General features: G+C 48.8%; 1 protein-coding gene across 1 annotated transcript; it reads left to right on the top strand.

Annotated features, from left to right (window-relative positions):
- Nucleotides 1-4,421: 4,421 nt before the first annotated feature.
- LOC106824176 (zinc finger protein 345-like) lies at nucleotides 4,422-18,187 on the top strand. The gene is given in 4 exon segments (XM_070499305.1): nucleotides 4,422-4,555; nucleotides 8,686-8,773; nucleotides 16,406-17,476; nucleotides 17,478-18,187. Coding segments are annotated over 3 exon segments (1,668 nt in total). The 5' UTR covers nucleotides 4,422-4,555; nucleotides 8,686-8,740; the 3' UTR covers nucleotides 18,042-18,187.
- The last annotated feature ends 4,130 nt before the right edge of the window (nucleotides 18,188-22,317 follow it).

The following is a 22,317-nucleotide window of genomic DNA, read 5'->3' as shown; positions in this document are numbered from 1 at the left end:
GGGCATTTATTATCTCCCCATGTGCAATGAGGAAACGGAGCACAGAGCGGTTAGTGACTTTCACTTTAAGACAACAGATAAGTGGGATTAACTGTTATGCTCTTTTGCGCTTGTTCCAGGACCCTAGGCTAAGTGAGCAAAGCGCTGTGCTGAACGACTTGTGTACAACATCAAAGTTAAGCCTCGTTAAGGCTTTAGGAGATGCTTGTGTCAGTCAGGATGGGCTAGTTATGCCACAGTAACAAACAGCCCCCCAATGGCTCAGTGACCTACAGCAATGGTTTACTTCTCGTTCGTGTGACATGCCTATCACAGGGCAGCTGGGACTGTGTTCCATGCCACCTTGACTCCAGAGTCCCAGCTGACAGAGGAGCTTCTGTGTGGGACGTTCTCAGGCATCATGATGCAAGGGAAAGAGGGCGAACTTGGCAGCTGTCAAAAGTAGTGGTTGCACAGATGGGCTGGGCCTGCATTCAACTTCTGCCTCTGTCCTTGACTAGCTCTGGGCCTTGAGTGGGTTACATAAATCCTCCGTCTTGGCGTCCTTGTCTAAAATAGGGGAGCAATGCCTTCTTCATAGGGTGGCTATGCAAGTTAAATGAGCTCCATGACTCATGTCACCTCCATCTGTAGCTCATTGGCTGAAGCAAGTAGCATGGGTGCAGCTGAATGCATACAGCAACCCTGGGGAAGGGTCCTGGTTGGTCCTGCTTGGGTCTTGGGCCCACCCCTTGGACCAATCACTATTGGTAAGATTGGGGTACATGATAAAGACATGGTTACAGGCAGTTAGGACCCAGTGTCATATATGCGCTTGATGGGGATAGCCCAGGACATTGTATGAGGTCAAAGGAGGACTCCAACCCAGCCTGGGCAATCAGCAAGGTCTTTCAGTGGAGGTGTCACCTTGGCTGTAACTTAGAAGATAAGAACCAATGGAATAAGAGACGTGAATGTGACTGATGAAGGCAGAGAGTGAGGTGGGCTGTCCCAAGCAGAAGCCTAGAGGGGAGAAGGGTATATAAGTAGTTCTTCGTGGCTGGCATGCAGGGTGGGATGTGGGAATGTGCTGTGGGCTTAAGGTTTGTGTTCGCTCACAATTCATGTGTTGAAGCTCTAACCCTCAAGGTGACTTTATTTGGAGATAGGGCCTTTATGGAAGGAAAAGTTCAATGAGATCATAAGGGCAGGGCCCTGATCCCATAGGAGTAGTGTCCTTATAAGAAGAGGAAGAGACACCAGAGCTTGCTCTCTCTACATTCTCATGCATCGAGGAAAATACCATGTGAGGATATGGCAAGAAGGTGGCCATCTACAAGCAAGGGAGAGAGCTCTCACCAGAAACCAACCATGCTAGCTCTGTGATCTGGGACTTCCAGGCTCCAGAACGTGAGAAATAACTTTCTGTTGTTGAAGCCATTCAGTCGATGGTATCTCATTATGGTACCCGAGCTAAGCTAGAGTGGGACGAAGTCAGGCAAGGCAGGCCCAGGGCTCATGGGGCTTCAAATGCCAGGCTAGGGCCTGGACACTTTCTAGAGAGGGATCCTGAGCCAGGGGAAGAGCTTTCTGCTCTGGGGCTGTGTGGGGGACAGACTGGAGGGGAGACACTGGAGGCCAGGACGTTTGGGATGAGACTGGAGTGAGGTTCCAGGGTCACAGCACAAGGCCTGAGCCAGGGCCAAGTTCATAGGCATGGAGAGGGCAGCAGAGCTGGGGAGCCTGGCAGTGAGAAGGGGGGTTTCCCTGGACCCACCAGTGCTAGCCGGGTCTTTGAGCCTTGGGGCTGCAAAGGTCTCCCAGGGGCTGCCTGACACACCTTCATAGGGGGGTTTTGCCAGTTAAATAAGCTAGTAAAGCCCACTGCATGTTGTCAACAAGTGACAGCTGCTGTTGTTTCTTTTTGGCAATGACCCATCTAGCTTCACTCACGTGTGTACATATATTTTACACTTTTATAAACATGAAGGATATGTAACTTTGCTACTTTTGTCCTTTTAACGTTTGTTTGCAAGCATTTCCCCATGTTATCGTGTCGTTGGCATAATTATTTCAGGGCTCGATGACATTTCCTGGACAGGCTGTACCGCCATTTATTTAACCGATCCCCTGAGTCCGTATAATTGAAAATAACTTTTTGTTCTCTTCTTTCTGATTGGAAATGGCCCTCCTCTGATTGACATTCAGGGACCTAGGCTCCTTCCGTCTACAACGGGTGACCTCCAGGGGCCCAGTCCTTCTGCATCGACAGAAGGGAAAAGACTGTGAACCGTGACAAAACACGCATGTCACTTCTCACATTTTATTGGCCAGACTTTAGTCACATGGCCACCCCAAATTGCACGGGAGGCTGGGAAATGTAGTCCAGCTGTGTGCACAGGAAGTAGAGGAAAAGATTTGGAGAAGAGCTATCCAGTCTTTGCGGCACGTTATTCCAATGAGGGATTACAGGCACACCTAGGAGATATTGTGGGTTCAGTTCCACACCTCCGCAATAAATCAAATATTGCAAAAAAGCAAGTCACATGAGTTTTTGGGTTTCCTAGTGCACATAAAAGTTATGTATACACCATACTGGAGTACCCTTAATTGTGCAATAGCACTGTGATTTAAAAAACAATATACATACCTTAGTTTAAAAATACTTTATCATTAAAAAATGCTAACCATCATCTGAGCCCTCAGTGAATCATAATCTTTTTGCTAGTGGAGGGTCTTGTAAAAAATGCAATATCTGCAAAGTGCAATCCAGCAAAGCACGATAAAACGAGGTATGCCCGTATAGAGAAGAAAGCCCAGATCCAGAGAGTGGAAACGAACTGCCAAGATCACAGAGAGATTAAAATCTATCAGGAAAATATGGCACTAAAATCCAAATAACCTCTTTTTCATTAGATTCCTCATAATTCTTTTTGCAAAGAGAAAACCTATTGTTTTTATTGATTATTTTTTTTAAAGATTTTTTATTTTTTTTCCTTTTTCTCCCCAAAGCCCCCCAGTACATAGTTGTACATTCTTCGTTGTGGGTCCTTCTAGTTGTGCCATGTGGGACGCTGCCTCAGCGTGGTCTGATGGGCAGTGCCATGTCCGCGCCCAGGATTCGAACCAACGAAACACTGGGCCGCCTGCAGCGGAGCGCGCGGACTTAACCACTCGGCCACGGGGCCAGCCCCTTTATTGATTAATTTTTTACCAAGTAATTTTACAAAGTTATCTTACTGCCTCTCTTAGCATTTCAGTTGCTTCTCTGATTTCCAAGATCTCAATCATACCACCTTCAAAGAAGGATGAAAACTCGGACTTCTCTGTTCCAATGACGTCTTTTCCTTCTCCTGTCTAACTACATCGATAGTTCCTCCAAAAGTAGTAATGGTGGACATTATCTTTTGTTTCTGACTTTAATAGGCAATCTTTTGGTGTCTTACCATCAAACCTGATCTGAAGCTTTGATTATATGTATTTAATTAAAAGCAAGGAGAGGCCAGTAACTCCTTAAGATTGTTATCATTACTGTTCTATGCGAGCCTATTCTTGGGGCCAGCCCCACAGCACAGTGGCTAAGTTTGGCGTGCTTCGTTTCAGTAGCCCGAGTTCGCGTATTCCAGTCCCAGGCACAGACCTACACCACTCATCAGCCATGCTGTGGCAGCAACCCACATACAAAATAGACGAAGATTGGCACAGGTGTTAGCTCAGGGCTAACCTTCCTCAAGCAAAAAAAAAAAGAGGAAGATTGGCAACAGTTGTTAGCTCCAGGCAAAATCTTCCTCAGCAAAACAAAACAAAACAAAACAAACAACAAAAAAGCCTTTTCTTAATTTATTAAGTTTTTATAGAAATAGCGCATTACTGAATGTTCTGAAAACCTTTTTCACATCTATGCACGTGATTGTATTATTCTGATATATCAGTAAGCAAATTATATAATAGCCTAATATTAAACCATCCTTGCATTTCTGGACATACACCTCTCAGCTCTCACTATAGGGGTCTAGTTCCTCTACCACACTACCCTTTAAGAGGTGATAGGTGAAACTCAGGCAAACAGGAAGGCGGATGCCCGGGGAAATTGAGGATTAAGTGACGAGCCTAGATGCATTCACCATCAGTTTAGGTGGGGCCTCCTTGCATGTGTCCTGAAGACCTGAGAGAAATTTGGGTTAGTTGGGTTAAATGGACTATGAGGTCGCCTCCCGTGGAAAGCAATGAAAAACACTCTGGCTAGAGTGGGAATATTCGCGGTGTCAATACAGCCAGACATTTCCCAAACACCATATTTCCTCCAGCTGCAAAGCCGCTCTGCATTTAGAGCATTCTTTGCCGCGCCCCACAGCCTACTCCCAGACTCCATTTCCCAGCATTCCCCTGCTTCAGGGTTCCGCCGGGAGGAGCGCGGACCGCAATGGTTTCTGGGAAATGTAGTCCAGTTGCGAAGCCGAGTTTAAAGTACGTACCAAGACTTCTAGTTCACAGAGGGCGACCGCGCAGGCGCAGTCAGCGGCCCACCAGGGAAGGAAGGCTCGGCAGCCCTGCGCATCCCGCGGGGGACGCACAGGTGAGTCCCGATCTGGCGGACCCGGGCGGAAGCGGGTGGGTGCGAGCCGGCCCAGGGAGGCGGGCGCTCAGGGGGCGGGTCCGCCTCCTTCTCAGGTGGGAGGGGGAAGGGCGCCGTGGGCAGTGCCTCGCCCCCTGCTGTCCTTCGCGACGCGGCCCCGGTGTCCTCCTGCGGTCCTCGCGGGTCGGACGATCTCCGCGCGCAGGAATTGGGCGCCTGCTGTTTGCCGGGAGTGCGGCCGATCGCGGGACCCCTGAGATCTCCCCGAGGAGGTACCTTTCCTCATTCGCAGGTGAAGAAACAGACTCTCCCGGGTCACAGTGCTGATAAGCGGTCGCCTGGGATCCCACCCGGGGATGTCCGACCGAGGGCCCCAGCGTACCCTGCACAGCCACGCCCTCGGTCTCGGTCCTCCTTATGCTGAGCATCTGTTCTCCTCCCTCTGGGTCTCTCATTTCTCTGATCTGCCCCCACCACCCCAACCTCCGTTCTGTCTCCCTCTCTCTCTCTCTGGGTCTCTGCTCTCCTATCTCTGTATGTCTCTCTCCACCTCCCCGTGTCTCTGTCCTCCCCTCTCTGGGTCTCTGCACGACCCCTGCCCCACGGGAGTCTCTGCTTTTTCTAAAAACAAGATCATTTTCTTTCAAAACCATAGCGCCATGATCACATCAGGAAATTCACATCGATACAATGCTATGAGCTCATCTACAGACCTTCTGCAAGTTTTGCTAATAGTCCCAAAAATGTCCTCAATGGCAAAAGAAAATCCCATGTCACGCACTGCTTGAGTTGTCAGGTCTCTTTCATCTCCGGTAGCCTGGAAGAGTTCTTTGGTCTTTCTTTGACTTTCGTGATCTTGGCAATTCTGAATTTTGCAGACGGTGTCCTTCTGGAATGTCCCACACTTTGGATTTGCTCGATGTTTCCTCATGATTAGATTTAGGGGGTTTTTTGGTAGCAATGCTTTAGGGGGCCAACCCGGTGGTGTAGTGGGTTAAGTTTGCACGTTCCTCTTTGGGGGTTGGGAGTTCTTGGGTTGAGATCCTGGGCACAGACCTACACACCGCTCATCAAGCCATGCTGTGGTGGCGTCCCATATACAAAACAGAGGAAGATTGGCACAGATGTTAGCTCAGGGCCAATCTTCCTCACCAAAAAAAGTAAAGAAGAAATGCTTTAGGAGTGATGCTCTGACCTTCTCATCAGATCAGGAGCCTGTGAGGTCTGTTTGGCCATCACTGGTCACGTCAACCTGGATCACTTGGCCAAGGTGGTGCCTGTCAGGTTTCTCCCTCTTCTTTTGGTAGCTTGTAAGTGACTTTGGGGAGCTGGTTAAGGCTCTGTTCCTCATTGCCCCATCAAAATGCCCCCCGCTGGTTTCGGTCTTCAGGGGCGTGCCTCCCTGTGTACCTGGGTGTGCGTGTGGCTGTTTGCCTGGAAACACGTGTGAAGCCCTGAGTCTTTATTTCTGGACTGGTTTCCCGTTGCTGCTGTAACAAATTACTGCAAACTCAGTGGCTTCAAACAGCACGGTTTTTGTAAGAGAACACTGTGCTCCCTCGCAGTTCTGGAGGGTGGGAGTCTGAGATGGGTCTCACTGGGCTGAAGTCAAGCAGAGCCGTGCTCCCTCCCGAGGCTCCAGGGGAGAATTCCTTTCCTGGCCTTTTCCAGCTTCTAGAACCACCTGCCTCCCTTGGCAGTGTCCTCTCTCTGACTCTGCTTCTCTTTTTCTGTCACATGGCCTTCCCCTCCATGTCAGATATCCCTCTGCCTGCCTCTTATAAGGACTCTTGTGGTTACATTTAGGGCCCACCTGTTGGTGTTGTGATTCAATGTACATACCAGGATAGATGCGCAGAGGGCTGATGGCCACTCTGAGTTTATTAGAACCAGCGTTTCAGTATATACATAGCTTATCTGTTAAACATACACAGGTGTTCTGGACAATGTAATTAGCAGATGCCAAGAATTCTTAGTGATTTCTCAAGGAGCCCTCCCTTGGCCTCTGTTTTGATATTATCATGTTATCGCTGTGCTCGTATATTTTATCTCAGAGCATGCAAGGCCTCCTAGGCAACGGCCCCTCCTGCTCCCGATATCGTGTCTCCATCTGTGCCCCTGGGTGGCCGTGTCTGGCTTAGGTTGCCTCCCCCTGGAGATCTTACCCGTCTTTGGCTAACCGGCCTTCTCACGTCCGGGTCACAGTTTGTTGGCAAGCCTTTTCCAGTGATTATTAACCCTTCCTGTGTCAGGGGCGGCTACAAGAACCCAGCATGGAGCCTGTCACTCACAGGGGGCTCAGAGGTGTTCGATGAATGAATGGGGGTGACCACAGTCTGAACACCAACTTCTCTTTGACAGGGACGCTCAACATTTTTGTTTAAATTTTTTTTTATTGGGGTAACATTGGTTTATTGCACTATGTAATTTTCAGGTGGACATCATTATATTTCGTTTTCTGTGTGGATGACATCATGTTCACCACCCAAAGTCTAATTATAACGCATCACCACACATGTGCCTGTCACCCCTTCCACCCTCCCCCCTTCCCCTCTGGTAACCACCAGTCCAATCTCTGTCTCTCTGTGTTTGTTTGTCGTTGTTTTTATCTTCTACTTATGAGTGAGATCATATGGTATTTGGCTTTCTCCCTCTGACTTATTTCACTCAGCATAATACCCTCAAGGTCCATCCATGTTGTCACAAATGGCCGGATGTCATCGTTTCTTATGGCTGAGTAGTATTCCGTTGTGTATAAATACCACATCGTCTTTATCCATTCGTCCCTTGATGGGCACCTAGGTGGCTTCCAAGTCTTGGCTATTGTGAATAATGCTGCGATGAACATAGGGGTGCATGGATCTTTACGCATTCGTGTTTTCACATTCTTTGGATAAATACCCAGCACTGGAATAGCTGGATCATATGGTAGATCCAGTCCTAATTTTTTGAGGAATCGCCATACTGATTTCCACAGTGGCTGCCCCAGTTTGCACTCCCACCGGCAGTCAACAAGGGTTCCCTTCTCTCCGCAAGGGATGCTTCAACTTTATTCCAACATCTTAAGCAAGAGTCCAGGATCCTTAAATAGGGTTTATAAGACAGATTGAAAGAACTCTGCAAAATGTGGTCCATCCACACAGTGGCATATTATTCAGCCGTGAAAAGGAATGAAGCAGGGATACGCGCTGTAACATGGGTAAACCTTGCACACGTTATGCAAAGTGAAAGAAGCCAGACACACAGGCCATCTGCTGTAGGAGTCCATTTATATGGAATGTCCAGAATGGGCACCTCCATTGAGACAGGAAGATGAGTGGTTATGAGGGGCTGGCGTGGGGCGGGGGGACAGGCAGATTTGGGGGTGACTGGTTAACGGGACAGGGTTCCTTTTAGGGTGATGATGAAAATGTTCTGGAACTAGATAGTAGGGATGGCTGCGCCACACTGAGAATGTCCCAAATGCCACTGAATCGTACACTTGTAAGCGGTTAAAATGGTATATTTGATGTTGTGTGTATTTTACCACAATAAAAAAAATTATAAGAAAAATAAGAGGGGTTGGCTCCAAGGCCAGACTTCTGGGTTCAATTCCTCTCTGACACTTGCTATCTCTATGACCTCGAGCAAGGGCTTCGACCTCTCGTGCCTCAGTTTCCCCATCTGGGGACAACTGTAGTTGCCTTTCCGAGAGCTGTTGGGGGGGGGGGCGGTGCAGTGAGCTGAACCTTTTTTTTTTTGAGGAAGATTAGCCCTGAGCTAACTGCTGCCAATCCTCCTGTTTTTGCTGAGGAAGACTGGCCCTGAGCTAACATCCATGCTCATCTTCCTCTACTTTCTATGTGGGACGCCTACCACAGCATGGCTTGCCAAGTGGTGCCATGTTCGCACCCGGGACCCGAACCAGCGAACCCCGGGCCGCCAAAGCGAACGTGCGCACTTAACCGCTGTGCCACCGGGCCGGCCCTGAACCTTTTGATTGCTAGTGGTGGCTGTTACAGGACGGGGGCCTCAGGCAGCACCCCCGTCACGAGGAGACCAGGGCCCCCACTGTCACCAGGCGTCTGTGGCAAAGTGTGTGCCTGTCTGGGCCAGAACTGACCGCTCTCTGCTCCGGGCTCCTCCTCCAGCTCTGCGGACTCAGGCCTGGGCCATTCTCCTGGAGGTGCATGCCGGGACCCAGCAATGGCCACCAGGACCCTGACGGCCGAGGACCAGGTGAGTCTGGGCTCCCTCTGCCCTGGGATGACCATCCCCGTCTCTGCCTGTGGCCTGAAGACCTTCTGCCCCTCCCGATACTGGGAGAGAGGCTGTGGTGGGAGGACCTCTGGGGCTGGGAGGTGCAGGGATGAGAGGGGATGGGTGGGAAGGGGGCAGGATGCTCCAAGCTGGGACATGGTGATGCGGTCTAAAAGTCAGTCATCTATCGTCCAGCAGCCTTTTGGTTACTCGGTGAAGTGGGAAGTGGACGGCTTTGCTTCACCCCAAACTTTATCTTTGGAGTCAGGAATGGGCGTTGGGATCAGGGTTGGGGTCTGGGATGGGGTGCAATTTCATAATAGCTCTGGCACACAATGGCTTGATAGCTTTTTAAAAAGTGTTTCTTGGGGCTGGCCCAGTGGCGTAGTGGTTAAGTTCACACACTCTGCTTCAGCGGCGTGGGGTTCACAGGTTTGGATCCCGGGCACGGACCTACATGCTGCTCATCAAGCCAGGCTGTGGCGACATCCCACATACAAAATAGAGGAAGATTGACACAGATGTTAGTTCGGTGACAATCTTCCTCAAGCAAAAAGAGGAAGATTGGTAACAGATGTTTGCTCAGGGCCAATCTTCCTCACCAAAAAAAAAAAAAAAAAGGTGTTTCTTAGGGCTGTCACATACAACTGTGTCGGTTACGCACTGCACAAGGGTGCCTCATCTCTGTTGCTGATTTATACTTTCTACCTCATATGTTGGTATATTTATTATGGCAGTTTTCACGCAGATGGCAGCAAATGGTCATACACTAAAAGAATTGGTTTATTATAACAGTTTTCCAACAGATGGCGGTAAAGAGTTGTGTGAAAACGGAGCCTTGTTCTCCTTTCTACCAAGGTGCTGCCCTCAACATCCGGTTTGATTCAGTCGTTCCAAATCTGCCGAGTCAGAATGTTCTAGCTTAAAGTGTGAGGCTCTTGACCCATGACCTCTCCACCCCCAGACTTCTGACAGAAGGTGCCCCTCCACCGTGTCAAATTGGCCCTTGCGGGAATCAGTGACTTTCAAGGACGTGGCCGTGGACTTCACCCTGGAGGAGTGGGGCTGGCTGGGGCCTGGCCAGAGGGAGCTGTACCGGGACGTGATGCTGGAGACCTACCAGAACCTTCTCTCACGGGGTGACGCCCCGCCCCCTGCCCTCATCTCTGTTGTGCCCACCCGCTGCTGGACGGTGGGCCTTCCCTGGGGGTCCCCGTGGTGCCCTCTCTGCTCCTCTCGCCGGTCCCTCCCGAGTGGCCTCTGTCTGTGTCTCTGTCTCAGCGTCCCTGAGCCCCGAGTCCCCTGCTCGTCCCCACCATCTTCCACCTGTGACCCCGCCCTCTTCTCAGGCTCCAAGAGCCCCCGATGTACCCAGTCAACAGGCTCCATGTTGGAATCTTCTCCCCAAAGCGCATACATGCTGTTCCCCAAAGGTGTCTCGAGTCCTACACTTGTCCACCCGCCCGCGTCCTGACCCCCCGCGAGGCCCCTCACGTTCCCCACACTCACCCTGCGCTCACGTCTCCACGCTGACCTGCTCCTTCTGCTCCTCTGCTCCCCATCTCTGGTTGGCTCCGCATCCCCCAGATTGGTTGGACCAGAGCCCCGGGCACCATCCTCAGCCTCCCCTGCCCTCCCTGACAGCCCCCGACTCTCTGTGCCCACAGCCCCGCCCCGCTCAGGCCTTGTCCTCTCCCCGGACCCCCCTCCAGCCTCCTCTTGGGTCTGTCTCCTTCTCGCTCCATCTCTTCCTTCTCAATCCCTTTCTCCGGCTCCTCCGTCCCTCCCTTTCCCTGTAAACCACGGCTGTCCCCAAGGCTGCTCCCAGGCTCCGTGATCCACTGGGAGGACCCACTGGCCTCAGTGTGTCATCGTCCTCACCCCCGGATTCATCACAGCAAAGGGACACGGAGAAGTTGGTAGAGGGATGGGACGCACGGGGTGAAGTCGGGGAGACCAGGCCTGCTTCCAGAGTCCTCTCCCCGTGGAGTCACACAGGCCGGCCCGATTTCCCCCACGTGGAGGTGTGACCACACATGGGAAATGTCAACCGGGGACACTTGTTAGAGACCCGGCACCCAGGGTTTGACAGGGGCTGGTCCCATAGGCCCCTCTGCCTGGTACGTACCAAAATTGCAGATCCCCCAAAGAAAGCGGAGGCTCAGCTTAACAGGTTGGGCACAGGGAGGCCCTCTTACTGGTCAGAGAATGCTGGAACCCTCCCGAAATCTGGGTTCGCAGCCGCCAGCCAAGGGCCACCTTGTGGGCAGGCCCCTCCGAGGACAGCAGCCAGCCTGCCGCGTTGCCCTTTTTCTGCACAACTTGCACGTACAGAATGAGGTCCCTCCAGTCTGTCCCCTGAGCTCCGACTTTGTGCAGCTGGTGGCCTCCAGGACCCCTCCCTGGGGAGGTCCCGGCCCCCAGACTCCCTGTGCCCACCGGGCTCTCCATGTCCCCCCAGACCCACTCCTCCTCTGGGTCCCCCATCTCAGGACCATCCTCCGCCCACCCGGGCACCAGGCCAGCCCCTGGCACTGGCTCTCCCGGCCCTTCCTACCCTCGTGTCCCTGCGTTTGCCCCACTCTCCGCCTCCAGCTTCACGTGGCCTGTTTCCCTCCACGTGTGTGTGTCTCTCCTCTTATGGGGACACCAGCCGCTGGCTTTAGGTCTCTCCGTCCCCCCGTAGGGCCTCATCTTAACTCGTTACATCTGCAAAGCCACTGTTTCCAAATGAGGCCACATTCTGAGGCTCCTGTGGACGTAATTTGGGGGAGCCGCTGTTCAACCTACTATAGGAAGAGGGAAATTAGTGATCTTGAAGACAGCGGACTGAAAAAAGTAAAAAGAAGCAGATGAAATTAATTTTAGTAGTATATTGTTTCACCCGATGGATCCGAAATACGGTCATCTGGGCACATGTCGAAATCATAACCAGTATACAAATTATTACAGCGAAGAAGATATTTTACACTTTTTTGCAGATTAGGTCTTTGAAATGGGGTGTGTATTTCACACTCAACTTGAACAGCTCAGAGTAAGAGCCTTCAACAGGGACGGCAGGTATGCAGTAGGTGCTCAATAAATGAGTCTGTTGTTGACCACTAGAACCTCTAAACATTAGGTGCCCAACGTATGCATCCCTCCTGCAGATCCGGGGCCTGGGGCCCGGCCCTGAGGCCTCCCTGTGACCATGGCACCCACAGCCAAGTCTCGTGTCTTTTCCACGGGGAGGGCTTCCCGGGTCCAAACCGGATATGATCTTCCGTCTGGAGCGAGGGGAGGAGCCCAGGATGGAGGAGAGAGAAGCCCTGCGAGTTACCCGTCCAGGTGGGTGAGGCTGTCCAGCGGGTGCAAGCCATCCTCCCACCCCATCTGTCATGATCAGACATGTCAAGAATGAGGCAGGGGCCAGCCCAGTGGCATAGTGGTTAGGTTCGCACACTCCACTTCGGTGGCCCAGAGTTTGTGGGTTCGGATCCCGGGTGCGAACCTACACACCACTCATCAAGCCACGCTGTGGCAGCGTCCCACATACAAGATAGAGGAAGATTGGCACAGATGTTAGCTCAGAGCCAATCTTCCTCACCAAAAAAAAAAGGGGGGGGGGGCAGGGTGACATATGGGCCATAATCATGAGTTCTGTGTTCAAATCCCAGCTCCACTACTTCCTGGCTCTGTGACCTTCAGGCAAAATATTTAGCCCCTCTGTCCCTCAAGTTTCCCATCTGCAAAATGGTGACAATAATCGTACAGTATTCCTTGGGAGGAATAAATGAGTTGACACACGCAAAGTGTGGCCCAGCGCCTGGCACACAGTGACAGAATGGGTCAGAATAGGCTGTGACGGTTATTGTTAGGATTATTCTATGGGAATCGTCTGTGTAAAGACCCAGCAGCAGTGCCTGGCCTGACCTGTTGGGGGACAGGAAGAAGCCAGAGTTTTGCCCCCACTCGCCCCCGAGCTGCATCAGAGGAGGGGGTGGAAGCATCTTTGTTTCTGCCACTGTCCACCCTGTTGTGGGGCCACACCTTGCGCCCTCCTTCCCCGTCACCCACCACAGCCTGTCAGTCCCCAGTCCCGCCCCTCCTGCCCCTAACTTCGCCCAGTGCCCTCCTCTCTCCCCTGCAGTCTGGGCTCAGGCCTCAGCTTCCCTCACCTGGCCTCTCACCCCAATCTCCTCCCTGGCCCCTCAGCCTCCAATCTTAAGCCCTCCAGTTCATCTCACACACAGCCCCGGAGGGGTCTTCCCTCGCCAAGAGCTGATACTGTCCCTCCCCTGCTCACAGCCCTCCCATGGCTCCCCAGTGCCCCTGAGTCGAACACCTGGCCCCTAAGCCTGGCACTCGGGGCCCTGTGTGTCCTCATCTCTCATCACCATCCGCCTGTGGTTGTACCCCATGCCCTGACCTCATGGAAGCACCTGTCCCTACCTGAACTTGATTGTGTATTCCCACCTTTGGGGCTTTGCACATTCTGTTCCCTCTGCCTGGAACACCCTTCCCTGCTTTGTCTGCCTGGTGAACACCTTCATGTTCCTCAAGATGAAAGTTACAGCTCACCTCCTCCAGGAGGCCCTCGCTGACTCCCAGGCTGAGCGACCTGCCCCTTCTGGGTGTTCTCACAGCTCCTTGCTTGAGCTGCCGTTACTGCACTTGCTCATGTTGTGATTAAGAGTGTGGGCCCTGGAGCCAGACTCTCTGAGTTCAAACCCCAGCTCTGCCACTGACAGGCTGTGTGACTGTGGGTAAGTGGCTTAACCTCTCAGTGCCTCTATTTCCTTATCTGTCAAGTGGGGACACTAATACTACCCACCTCGTTGAATTTTGAGGGGAGGCTAAATTAGTTAATAGATAGAACAGTGCCTGGCACATAGGAAGCATTTAATGAATATTACTTATTGCAATAATTATTATTAGTATTCTGTTACTATTACTGAATTACCTGATGTATTAATCAGGACTCGCATGTAAAAAAAATCAAAATAGCTTAAGCAAAATTAGATTTTTTTGGACCCGTATAAGTGGGACGACTTCAGGCATATGGATCTCAGCCCGTGAATGGGCTCGCTCTGTCTCTCTCCCCTTCCCTCCCCCACATGTTGATTCCACCCGTTTCTAGCTTCAGTCCATCTTCAGGCCTTTCCAAGTGGTGCTCGGTATGGCTGCCCATAGTCTCAACCTTCTATTCTGCCTAGCAACACCATATACCCATCTCAGGGAAGACTCTGATTGGCTGTGCTTGGATCTTGAACCAATTATAATTGACCTGGGGGACGGGCTATTCTGATTGGCCAGCCTGGGTCTCGTGCCCGCTCCTGAGGTGGGGATGGGGGAGACTGACGTTAACAGCCCCACCACGACTGCAGGAAAGGGGAGCCGTGGTTCTGCAAAGGCAGGGATGCTGAGGAGAGAAGGAAGAAATGTCCAAAATGTCTGAGTAGGAGCCTGCCCCTGCCCCTCTCTGAGGGCAAGGGTCAGAGGTCTGGCTCAGCACAGTCACCCACCCCCAGCACTGTGGTTGGCACATAACAATTACGTGATTAATGGGCATCCCGTGAACAAATCTACCAGCATCGAAAAGTCAGTCCCCTTCAACAAATTCCAAATGGTTTTGTTTCCCGTTCATCATCTCCTGTCTACATCTCCCTTTCTCCAAATTGCAAGATTGTGCCATTAAAGTTTCATATACATTAGATATTTGTGCATATCTTTTGATCAAATAAAAGTTATATGTGTTCTTCATAGACACTTTGAAAATCTCAATAAGAATAAAGCAGGAAGTGAAAATCCCCCAATAATCCTGCTTATCTCTAAAAAATTCACTTTTAAAATCTTAATGTAGTTCCTTCAAGAATTTTCACTCCAATATCTTTACTGCATTTTTTAAATATTTTATTTATTTTTTTATGCTTTTTCTCCCCAAATTCCCCCAGTACATAGTTGTATATTTTAGTCGAGGGTCCTTCTAGTTGTGTGTACTTTTTTAATTACAAAAGTAAATAATAACATAGATGAACCGTGGAGACATTATGCTAAGTGAAATAAGCCAGACCCCAAAGGACGAATATTATACAATTCCACGTACATGAGGTCCCCAAAGGAGGCAAATTTGTTAAGACAAAGTAGAATGGTGGTTGTCACAGCCTTGGGGGAGGGGGAATGGGGCCTTAATTGTTTAATGAGGACAGGGTTTCAGTTTGGGAAGATGAAAAAGTTCTAGAGATGAATAGTGGTGATGGTTGCACGACAATGTAATGTACTCATGCAGCTGGACTGTACACTTAAAAATGGTTTAAACGGGGGCCGGCCCCGTGGCCGAGTGGTTAAGTTCTCACGCTCTGCTTCAGTGGCCCGGGGTTCACCAGTTCGGATCCTGGGTGCAGACATGGCACCGCTCATCAAGCCGTGCTGAGGCGACATCCCACACAGAAGAACTAGAAGGACCCACAACTAGGATATATAACCATGTACTGGGGCTTTGGGGAGGAAAAAAAGAGGAAAATTGGCAGCAGATGTTAGCTCAGGGCCAATCTTCCTCACCAAAAAAAGCATACTTAAAAAAAGCAGTTTAAATGGGGGCCAGCCCTGGTGGCCTAGTGGTTAAGTTAGGCTCCACTTCAGTGGCCCAGATTCAGTTCCCGGGCACAGACCTACACCACTTTTCAGTGACTACACTGTGGTGGCAACACACATACAAAACAGAGGAAGATCAGCAACAGATGTTAGCTCAGGGCAAATATTCCTCAGGAAAAAAAAAAAAAGGTTTAAATGGTCCATTTTATGTTATGTATATTTTACCAAAATAAAAAAAGTAAATAATAAATTTAAAACCCACCACCACACCACACATGTGCACACATACATTCCCACACACATAAATTTATGGAAAATCTCTAGAGAGATTCACAATTAGAAACAGTGTAGGAACAAGGGAAGGAGAAATATTTCCTTTTCACTGTAATCACCTAGGAAAAACTTACTGTTAGTTTTCAATATTTATAATGAATAAAACATTTCAAATGTGTAATGTAGAAAGGGAAATTTCCCTCTAATCTTATTTATTTAATGGTTTTATTGAGATGTAATTCACTTACCACACAATTCACCGTTTAAAGTGTACAATTCCGTGTTTTTCAGTCTGTTCACTGAATTGTGCCCCCATTACCACGATCCATTCCAAAGCATTCTCATTACTCCCCAAAGAAACCCTGTACCCTTCAGCCGTCACTTCCTATCCCCCAGTGAACCCTGGGCCCCCAAAGCAGGACGTGTGAACTCAACCAGTGCACCGCTGGGCCAGCCCCTGGCTTCACTATTTTATTAGATTGTTTCTCTTTTTCGTATTGATTTGTCCAAATGTATTATATATTACTGCTAACAAACCACAGTGCATATCAACGGTTTTGCAACTCGGTTCTTTTCATTCTTAGACTCTATCTTGGCCATCTTTTCATGTCACCACGTGAATCTATCTACCTTGTGCGTTTTGAAATAGCAGCATAAACTTTGAAACTTTTCTTTTTGAGTTTCCCAATGTCAGTTCTAAATAATCAGCTTCCTTTGTCCTGAAACGGACGATATTCATATTTTCCATTTCTTTCCGATTTGGAGGCAAGCTCTGCAGCTACTCAGGAGATGCTTCCGAAAAAGAGCGTTTCTGAAGAGGCAGCCTCCCCAGGGGGGAAAATGGAGGGCATTTTAAGGGCTGTGCTTGGAGATGCCAAGTTGGGGGAATCCTGGACGTGTGGCCGTCGACGGGAGGACCAGGGAAAACAGGTGAGGCCTGTGAGGGGTGCCTTTGCTGCCCCCAAGGAAAACATCTGCGGGGAGAGAGGCCTCGGCTGGAACGAACTTGGGAGAAGCTTCCGGCGGACCTCAGGCTTCGTCAGGAAGCAGAGAGCGCCTGGGGGAGAGAGGCCCCAGAATTGGAATGGGCCATGGAAGAGCCTGAAACACCAAAGGACATTCGTAGGAAAGAATCCATTTAACTGCACGGAGTGTGGGAAAGCCTTCAGTTACCACTCAGACTATATCCTACAGCAGAGGACTCACACCAGGGAGAAACCCTACAAGTGCGACAACTGCGGGAAGGCGTTCAGCAAGAGCTCGTACTTCATCCAGCACCACATCATCCACACGGGGGAGAAGCCCTACGCGTGCAGGGAGTGCGGCAAGACCTTTACTCAGAGCTCGTCACTCACCGAGCATCAGAGGATCCACATGGGAAAGAAACCGTACCGATGCAAGGAATGCGGGAAGGCCTTCACCCAGAGCTCCTCCCTCATCAAACACCAGCGATGCCACACGGGGGAGAAGCCCTACAGGTGCCACCAGTGTGGGAAGTTCTACTCGCAGGTGTCCCACTTCACCCGCCACCGGAAAATCCACATGGGCGAGAAGCCCTATCGATGTGGTGAGTGTGGGAAAGCTTTCTGCCACACTTCCTCCCTCACTCGGCACCAGACCACCCACACCGGGGAGAAACCCTACAAATGTAATGAGTGCAGGAAGACCTTCAGCCACAACTCATCGCCCACGCAGCATCAGCGAGTTCACACTGGAGAAAAACCCTATGAGTGCTCCGAGTGTGGCAAAGCCTTCAGCCAGAGCTCGTCCCTCACGCAGTATCAGAGGATTCACACGGGTGAGAAGCCCTATGTGTGTAACACGTGTGGGAAGGCCTTACACGCAGATTTCCCACCTCATGAGGCACCAGAGCGTTCACATGGGCGAAAAGCCCTATGTATGTAATGAGTGCGGAAAGGCCTTTGGTCATACGTCATCATTTACGCAACACCAGACAATTCACACCAGCGAGAAGCCCTACAAATGCAACGAGTGTGGGAAAACCTTCAGCCAGAACTCGTCGCTTACGCGCCACCAGAGGATTCACACCGGCAAGAAGCCCTATAAGTGTCAAGTTTGCGGGAAGGCCTACATCCAGATTTCCCACCTCATTCGACACCAGAGGATTCACACCGGAGAGAAGCCGTACAGATGCAGTGAGTGTGGGAAAGCCTTCAGCTGGAGCACCCACCTCATCGAGCACCAGAAAGTCCACACGGGCGAGAAACCCTATAAGTGTAAAGAGTGTGGGAAGACGGTCCATCTCAGCTCGTCCCTCACTCAGCATCAGAGAATTCACACCAGCAAGAAGCCGTACGCCTGTGAGGAGGGTGGCAAAGCCTTCAACCAGAGTCTCCACCTTGTTCAGCATCAGAGGGTTCACACCGGGGAGAAGCCCTAAAAATGCAACAACTGTGGGAATACCTGTACCCAGATTTCAGACCTTATTCAACACCAGAAAGTCCACACGGCTGGCAAACGCTTGTTGGGGAGGATTTCCACTGGGGTTCACACCTGGCTAAACATCAGAGACTTCACACCATGTACAACGCGTGCATCTGCAATGATTCTGAGCAACCCTCTGCCTGGAGCTCAGAGCTCGCTGATCATCAGAGAATTCACGCTGACTAGAAGGCCTGGGACCATAACAGACTGCCCGTGCCACTGCTGGGTTCAGGTCTGGCTTCATTGGCACTAGTAACTTCCTCCCAGAGAGGAACCCTAACCTCGTATATTGAGAAAGTTGGTTTCTTTATCTCCCAGAAGGAGGCCGGCGTGATGTCTCACCAGCTGGGACAGCTTCTGCTCATTTTAGGAGCTTCCTCCCCGTTTCTCATCCTGACATTGTCCCAAGATATCGGTACTTAGGGGTGATCTAAATGCGATGCAACTTCATCTGAGATCTTTAATAAGGCCTCTCTGAGCTTTTCAAATGTATTGATCATTCATTAAATTGGAGCCTGAAAATTCAAGAAAAAAAAAACACAGCTGGGAAGATTAACCCTTTGGAGAAACAGTCTCAAATATGTGTCCTTGAACACGACTGCTGGACGATTTTAGTTTCCTTTATGACTTGAAGCTACAAATTTCATGGCAGAATCTGCAGTTGGCTTAAACACTGACTATTTTTCACACATTTACAGCCATTTTTTATGTCCTGTTGTCCCTGTCTTTTCCATTTCCAGAATTTGTGTTTTACAAAGCAGTTGCCCTATTATGCATCATTTTCTGATTTTATTTGTGCCCAAAGGGAGCACACATAATAAGACCTCATATTTTTTAATGTAGCATTTATTTTTTATTATAAAAACAATATGCATGTGTTTATAACGGGAAAAAAATTTTAAGTAAAATAACGTGCTCGTTGCAAAGGATAATTTGGAAAGTGTAGAGAAGTATGAACTAAAATACTAATTCCCCATAATCCCACAGCCCAGTCATTTTTGGGTGTATTTCTTTCTGGTTTTGTTTTACTCTGTATTCCATATCTTTATTTTTCAATGTTGAAAAATTTGGATCAAAAAACAAAACCCAGGGCCCAGCCCGGTACCACAGCAGTTAAGTTCGCACGTTCCACTTCGGCGGCCTTGGGTTCGCTGGTTTGGATCCCGGGTGTGGACACAGCACTGCTCATCAAGCCATGCTGTGGTAGGTGTCCCACGTATAAAGTGGAGGAAGATGGGCACGGATGTTAGCTCAGGGCCAGTCTTCCTCAGCAAAAAGAGGAGGATTGGCAGCAGACGTTAGCTCAGGGCTAATCTTCCTCAGGAAAAAAAAAAAAAACAACCATATACTCACCTACAGCTTGGCCACCCTCAGAAGTCATATTGTTCTGATTTTTTTCCTATTTCCTTCCAAGTAGCATTTCAAAATAAATGGAATTTTTTAATTGTAATCGGAGCGTAGAAACAATTTTGGCTGCTCCGTTTTGCCCTCATTATACCGTCAGCATTGTCCTTTGTCACCACATACACTACATACTCATCATGATTAGAGCTCATGAGATTTCGTTGGTGGGTGGAGAATAATTTACAAATCCACTCCCCCATTTAGGGTTTGTTCTGAGCCCGTGGTTATCATGGGTTGTTCACCAGTTTCTCCCCCAATTATGGATAATGTTATAATGAGCATTTCCATGCTTACTTTGGGGGGGGATTATTTATTTGGGGGAATTATTTCTCTAAGTGTAATTCCCAGCATGGGAATAACATAATCAAGACTCCAGCCCTTTCCCTGATTCCTAAGACAAGTCAGATTTCTTTCCAAAGGGACCGAACCTAATCCACCTGGCACAAGCTGGGCCTAAGGACCACTGTCCCGCTATATTTTTACCACCACTGAACATCAATCATATAATTTTTTCCCACCAAACATACAAAATGGCTAGTGCTTTCAGTAACTGTGTGCCAGTTCCTATTCTAAGCCCTTGGTGTGGATGAGCTCCTTCCATTCTTCCAGCGACCCCACGTGTTCCGGGCTGTGTGGCCCCATTTCACAGGTGAGGACACTGAGGCACAGAGAGATGAAGTGGCCAAAGTCCCACAGCTGTGAGCTCGTGGAGCCTGGGTTCAAGCCCCTGTCATCGGGCCCCAGAGGCCCCGCTCTGAACTTTTATGGGGATTGAACACGTTCCACATCTAACCTTTCCTTCTTAAAATAATGTTTATCATCTTATTATAAAAACCAACACATGCTTCTTATAGAAAATTTAGACGACCCCAGAAATCCAGATGATTTCACCCAAAGTCCAGGGCTACCCAGAGATGACTGAACATTTTTACTCCACTTCTGCTATTTTTAAAACTCAATATATAATATTATATATGCTTTACTAAATCTGGGGCCTACTGAGTATACTGTGTAAGCGCACTTCTATGTCTACTTAGCTTTACGTCATGGGCCTCCATCATTAAGTATCATGATTCGCTCATATCACTACACCCATATTATTAAATACCTATGTCATTAAATCATCTTTAACAACCAGGTGTTTGGGCGCTTTGCATAGTTTGTGTTTATACAAACAACGTACTGGCCAGGCCCCTGTTGGACATTTTGGTTGCTTCTAGGTTTTGACTTTTATGAGCATCCCTTCTACTGACGTCTTAGGCTGAGCCACTGGGCATCCCCATGTGAAATCCTGGTAGGGAGGTCGTGGGGTCAAAGGGAGAATTGTTCGGTGACCCTGTGCCCGTGGCCGGTGGCTTCCCAGAAGTTCGGTGTCAGTTGGCGGTCCGACTGGCAGTGGATGGGGCTGCATCTCGCTGACATCATCCGTGGTCCCTATGACCATGTTTAAAAGTCTTTGCCAGGTATTTTTTCTAATCTTCTGCAACTTCTTTCATGGTTGAAGAAATAGTCATTTATTGTGAATAATTCAGACTATACAAAAATGAAGAAAGCCATGGCTCTCTATAAATCTTCATTCTAAAGATTCTAGACTTTTTTCTGTGAATATGAACCTCCCTTTACGTTTTTATGAATGAAACTGGTTGTATATGTATGTATATTTTCACATAAATACGGTATACAATTTGTAGGGGATAAACTCACATATGATTTTAGAAATGACTTTTTTCACTTGGTCTAATGTGGATATTTTCCCATGACAATGCAAAACGTGTATATATTGTACATATGTATGTATCGTCATATTTCATGCTAGGCTTTCTTGAATTTCTCTAACGGGTCTCTCTGAATGGATATTTAGGTTGTTTTCACTTCCTTTCCCATCACTGGACATCTATGATTTGACCCTTGTGCAAAATATCTCCATGAGATGAATTCCTGCAAGTAAACCTGTGGGATCACAGAATGTCCATGTTTAAAATTTTGATGGTCATTGCTAAGTAATCCTCCAGAAAAGGAGGAACCAATTTACCCGACGCTTAGACATGTAGACGAGTGACTGTCGCTCTGTTCGTCCACTTCCTTCACAAATACTCAATATTAGTCTTTTTAAAAACATTTCTAGTCATAAGTAAAAATGTCTTATCGACAGTGAGATTAATAATCTTATGTGTTTACTGACGTTCTGTCTTCTTTGAATTGCTTATTTATGTATTTTGCCCATTTTTAATTGGGCTGTCTCTTTATATTGACTCATAGGAGCAAGTATTTATATATTACTCCTATTAACCCTTTGGTATATATGGTGCTAATATTTTCTCCCAGTTTATTATTTCTCTTTCAATTTTGTTTCTGGTGCGTTTTGCTATACAGAATTTTTTAATTTTCAGGTATTCAAATCTATTTGTATTGTCTTTTATAGTTCTTGGATCTACTATCATGCAAAAAAAGGCCTCTCTCATGCCCAAGATTATGAAAAAGGTTCTCCTATATTTTATTCCAGCACTTTTGTGATCTTTTTAACAATTAAATTTTGATTCCACCTGCTTTTTTATGGTTTATGGTATGAATTCTCAGTTTCTAGAGGCCACCTGTATTCCTTGGCCTGTGGCCCCTTCCTCCAACTTCAAAGCCAGCAGCGTAGCATCCTCCAGTCTCTCATCCTAATATATTCCACCATGCACGTGCCTTTTGCAGCACATTCGGTGCACGCCCTTCTCGAAGACTCACCCCCACCTTTACTAACGAACTAATGTAGAATGATCGGATTTTTAGTCTAAAAGAACCTAATTTTGAATCCTCCCTTTGCCATTGTCTTGCTGTCTGAT

The sequence above is a fragment of the Equus asinus genome, chromosome 26, assembly GCF_041296235.1.
Source record: "Equus asinus isolate D_3611 breed Donkey chromosome 26, EquAss-T2T_v2, whole genome shotgun sequence".
Taxonomy (NCBI): Eukaryota; Metazoa; Chordata; class Mammalia; order Perissodactyla; family Equidae; genus Equus; species Equus asinus.
The sequence above is the reverse complement of the archived record's forward strand: the minus strand, read 5'-3'. Positions and strand labels throughout refer to the sequence as shown.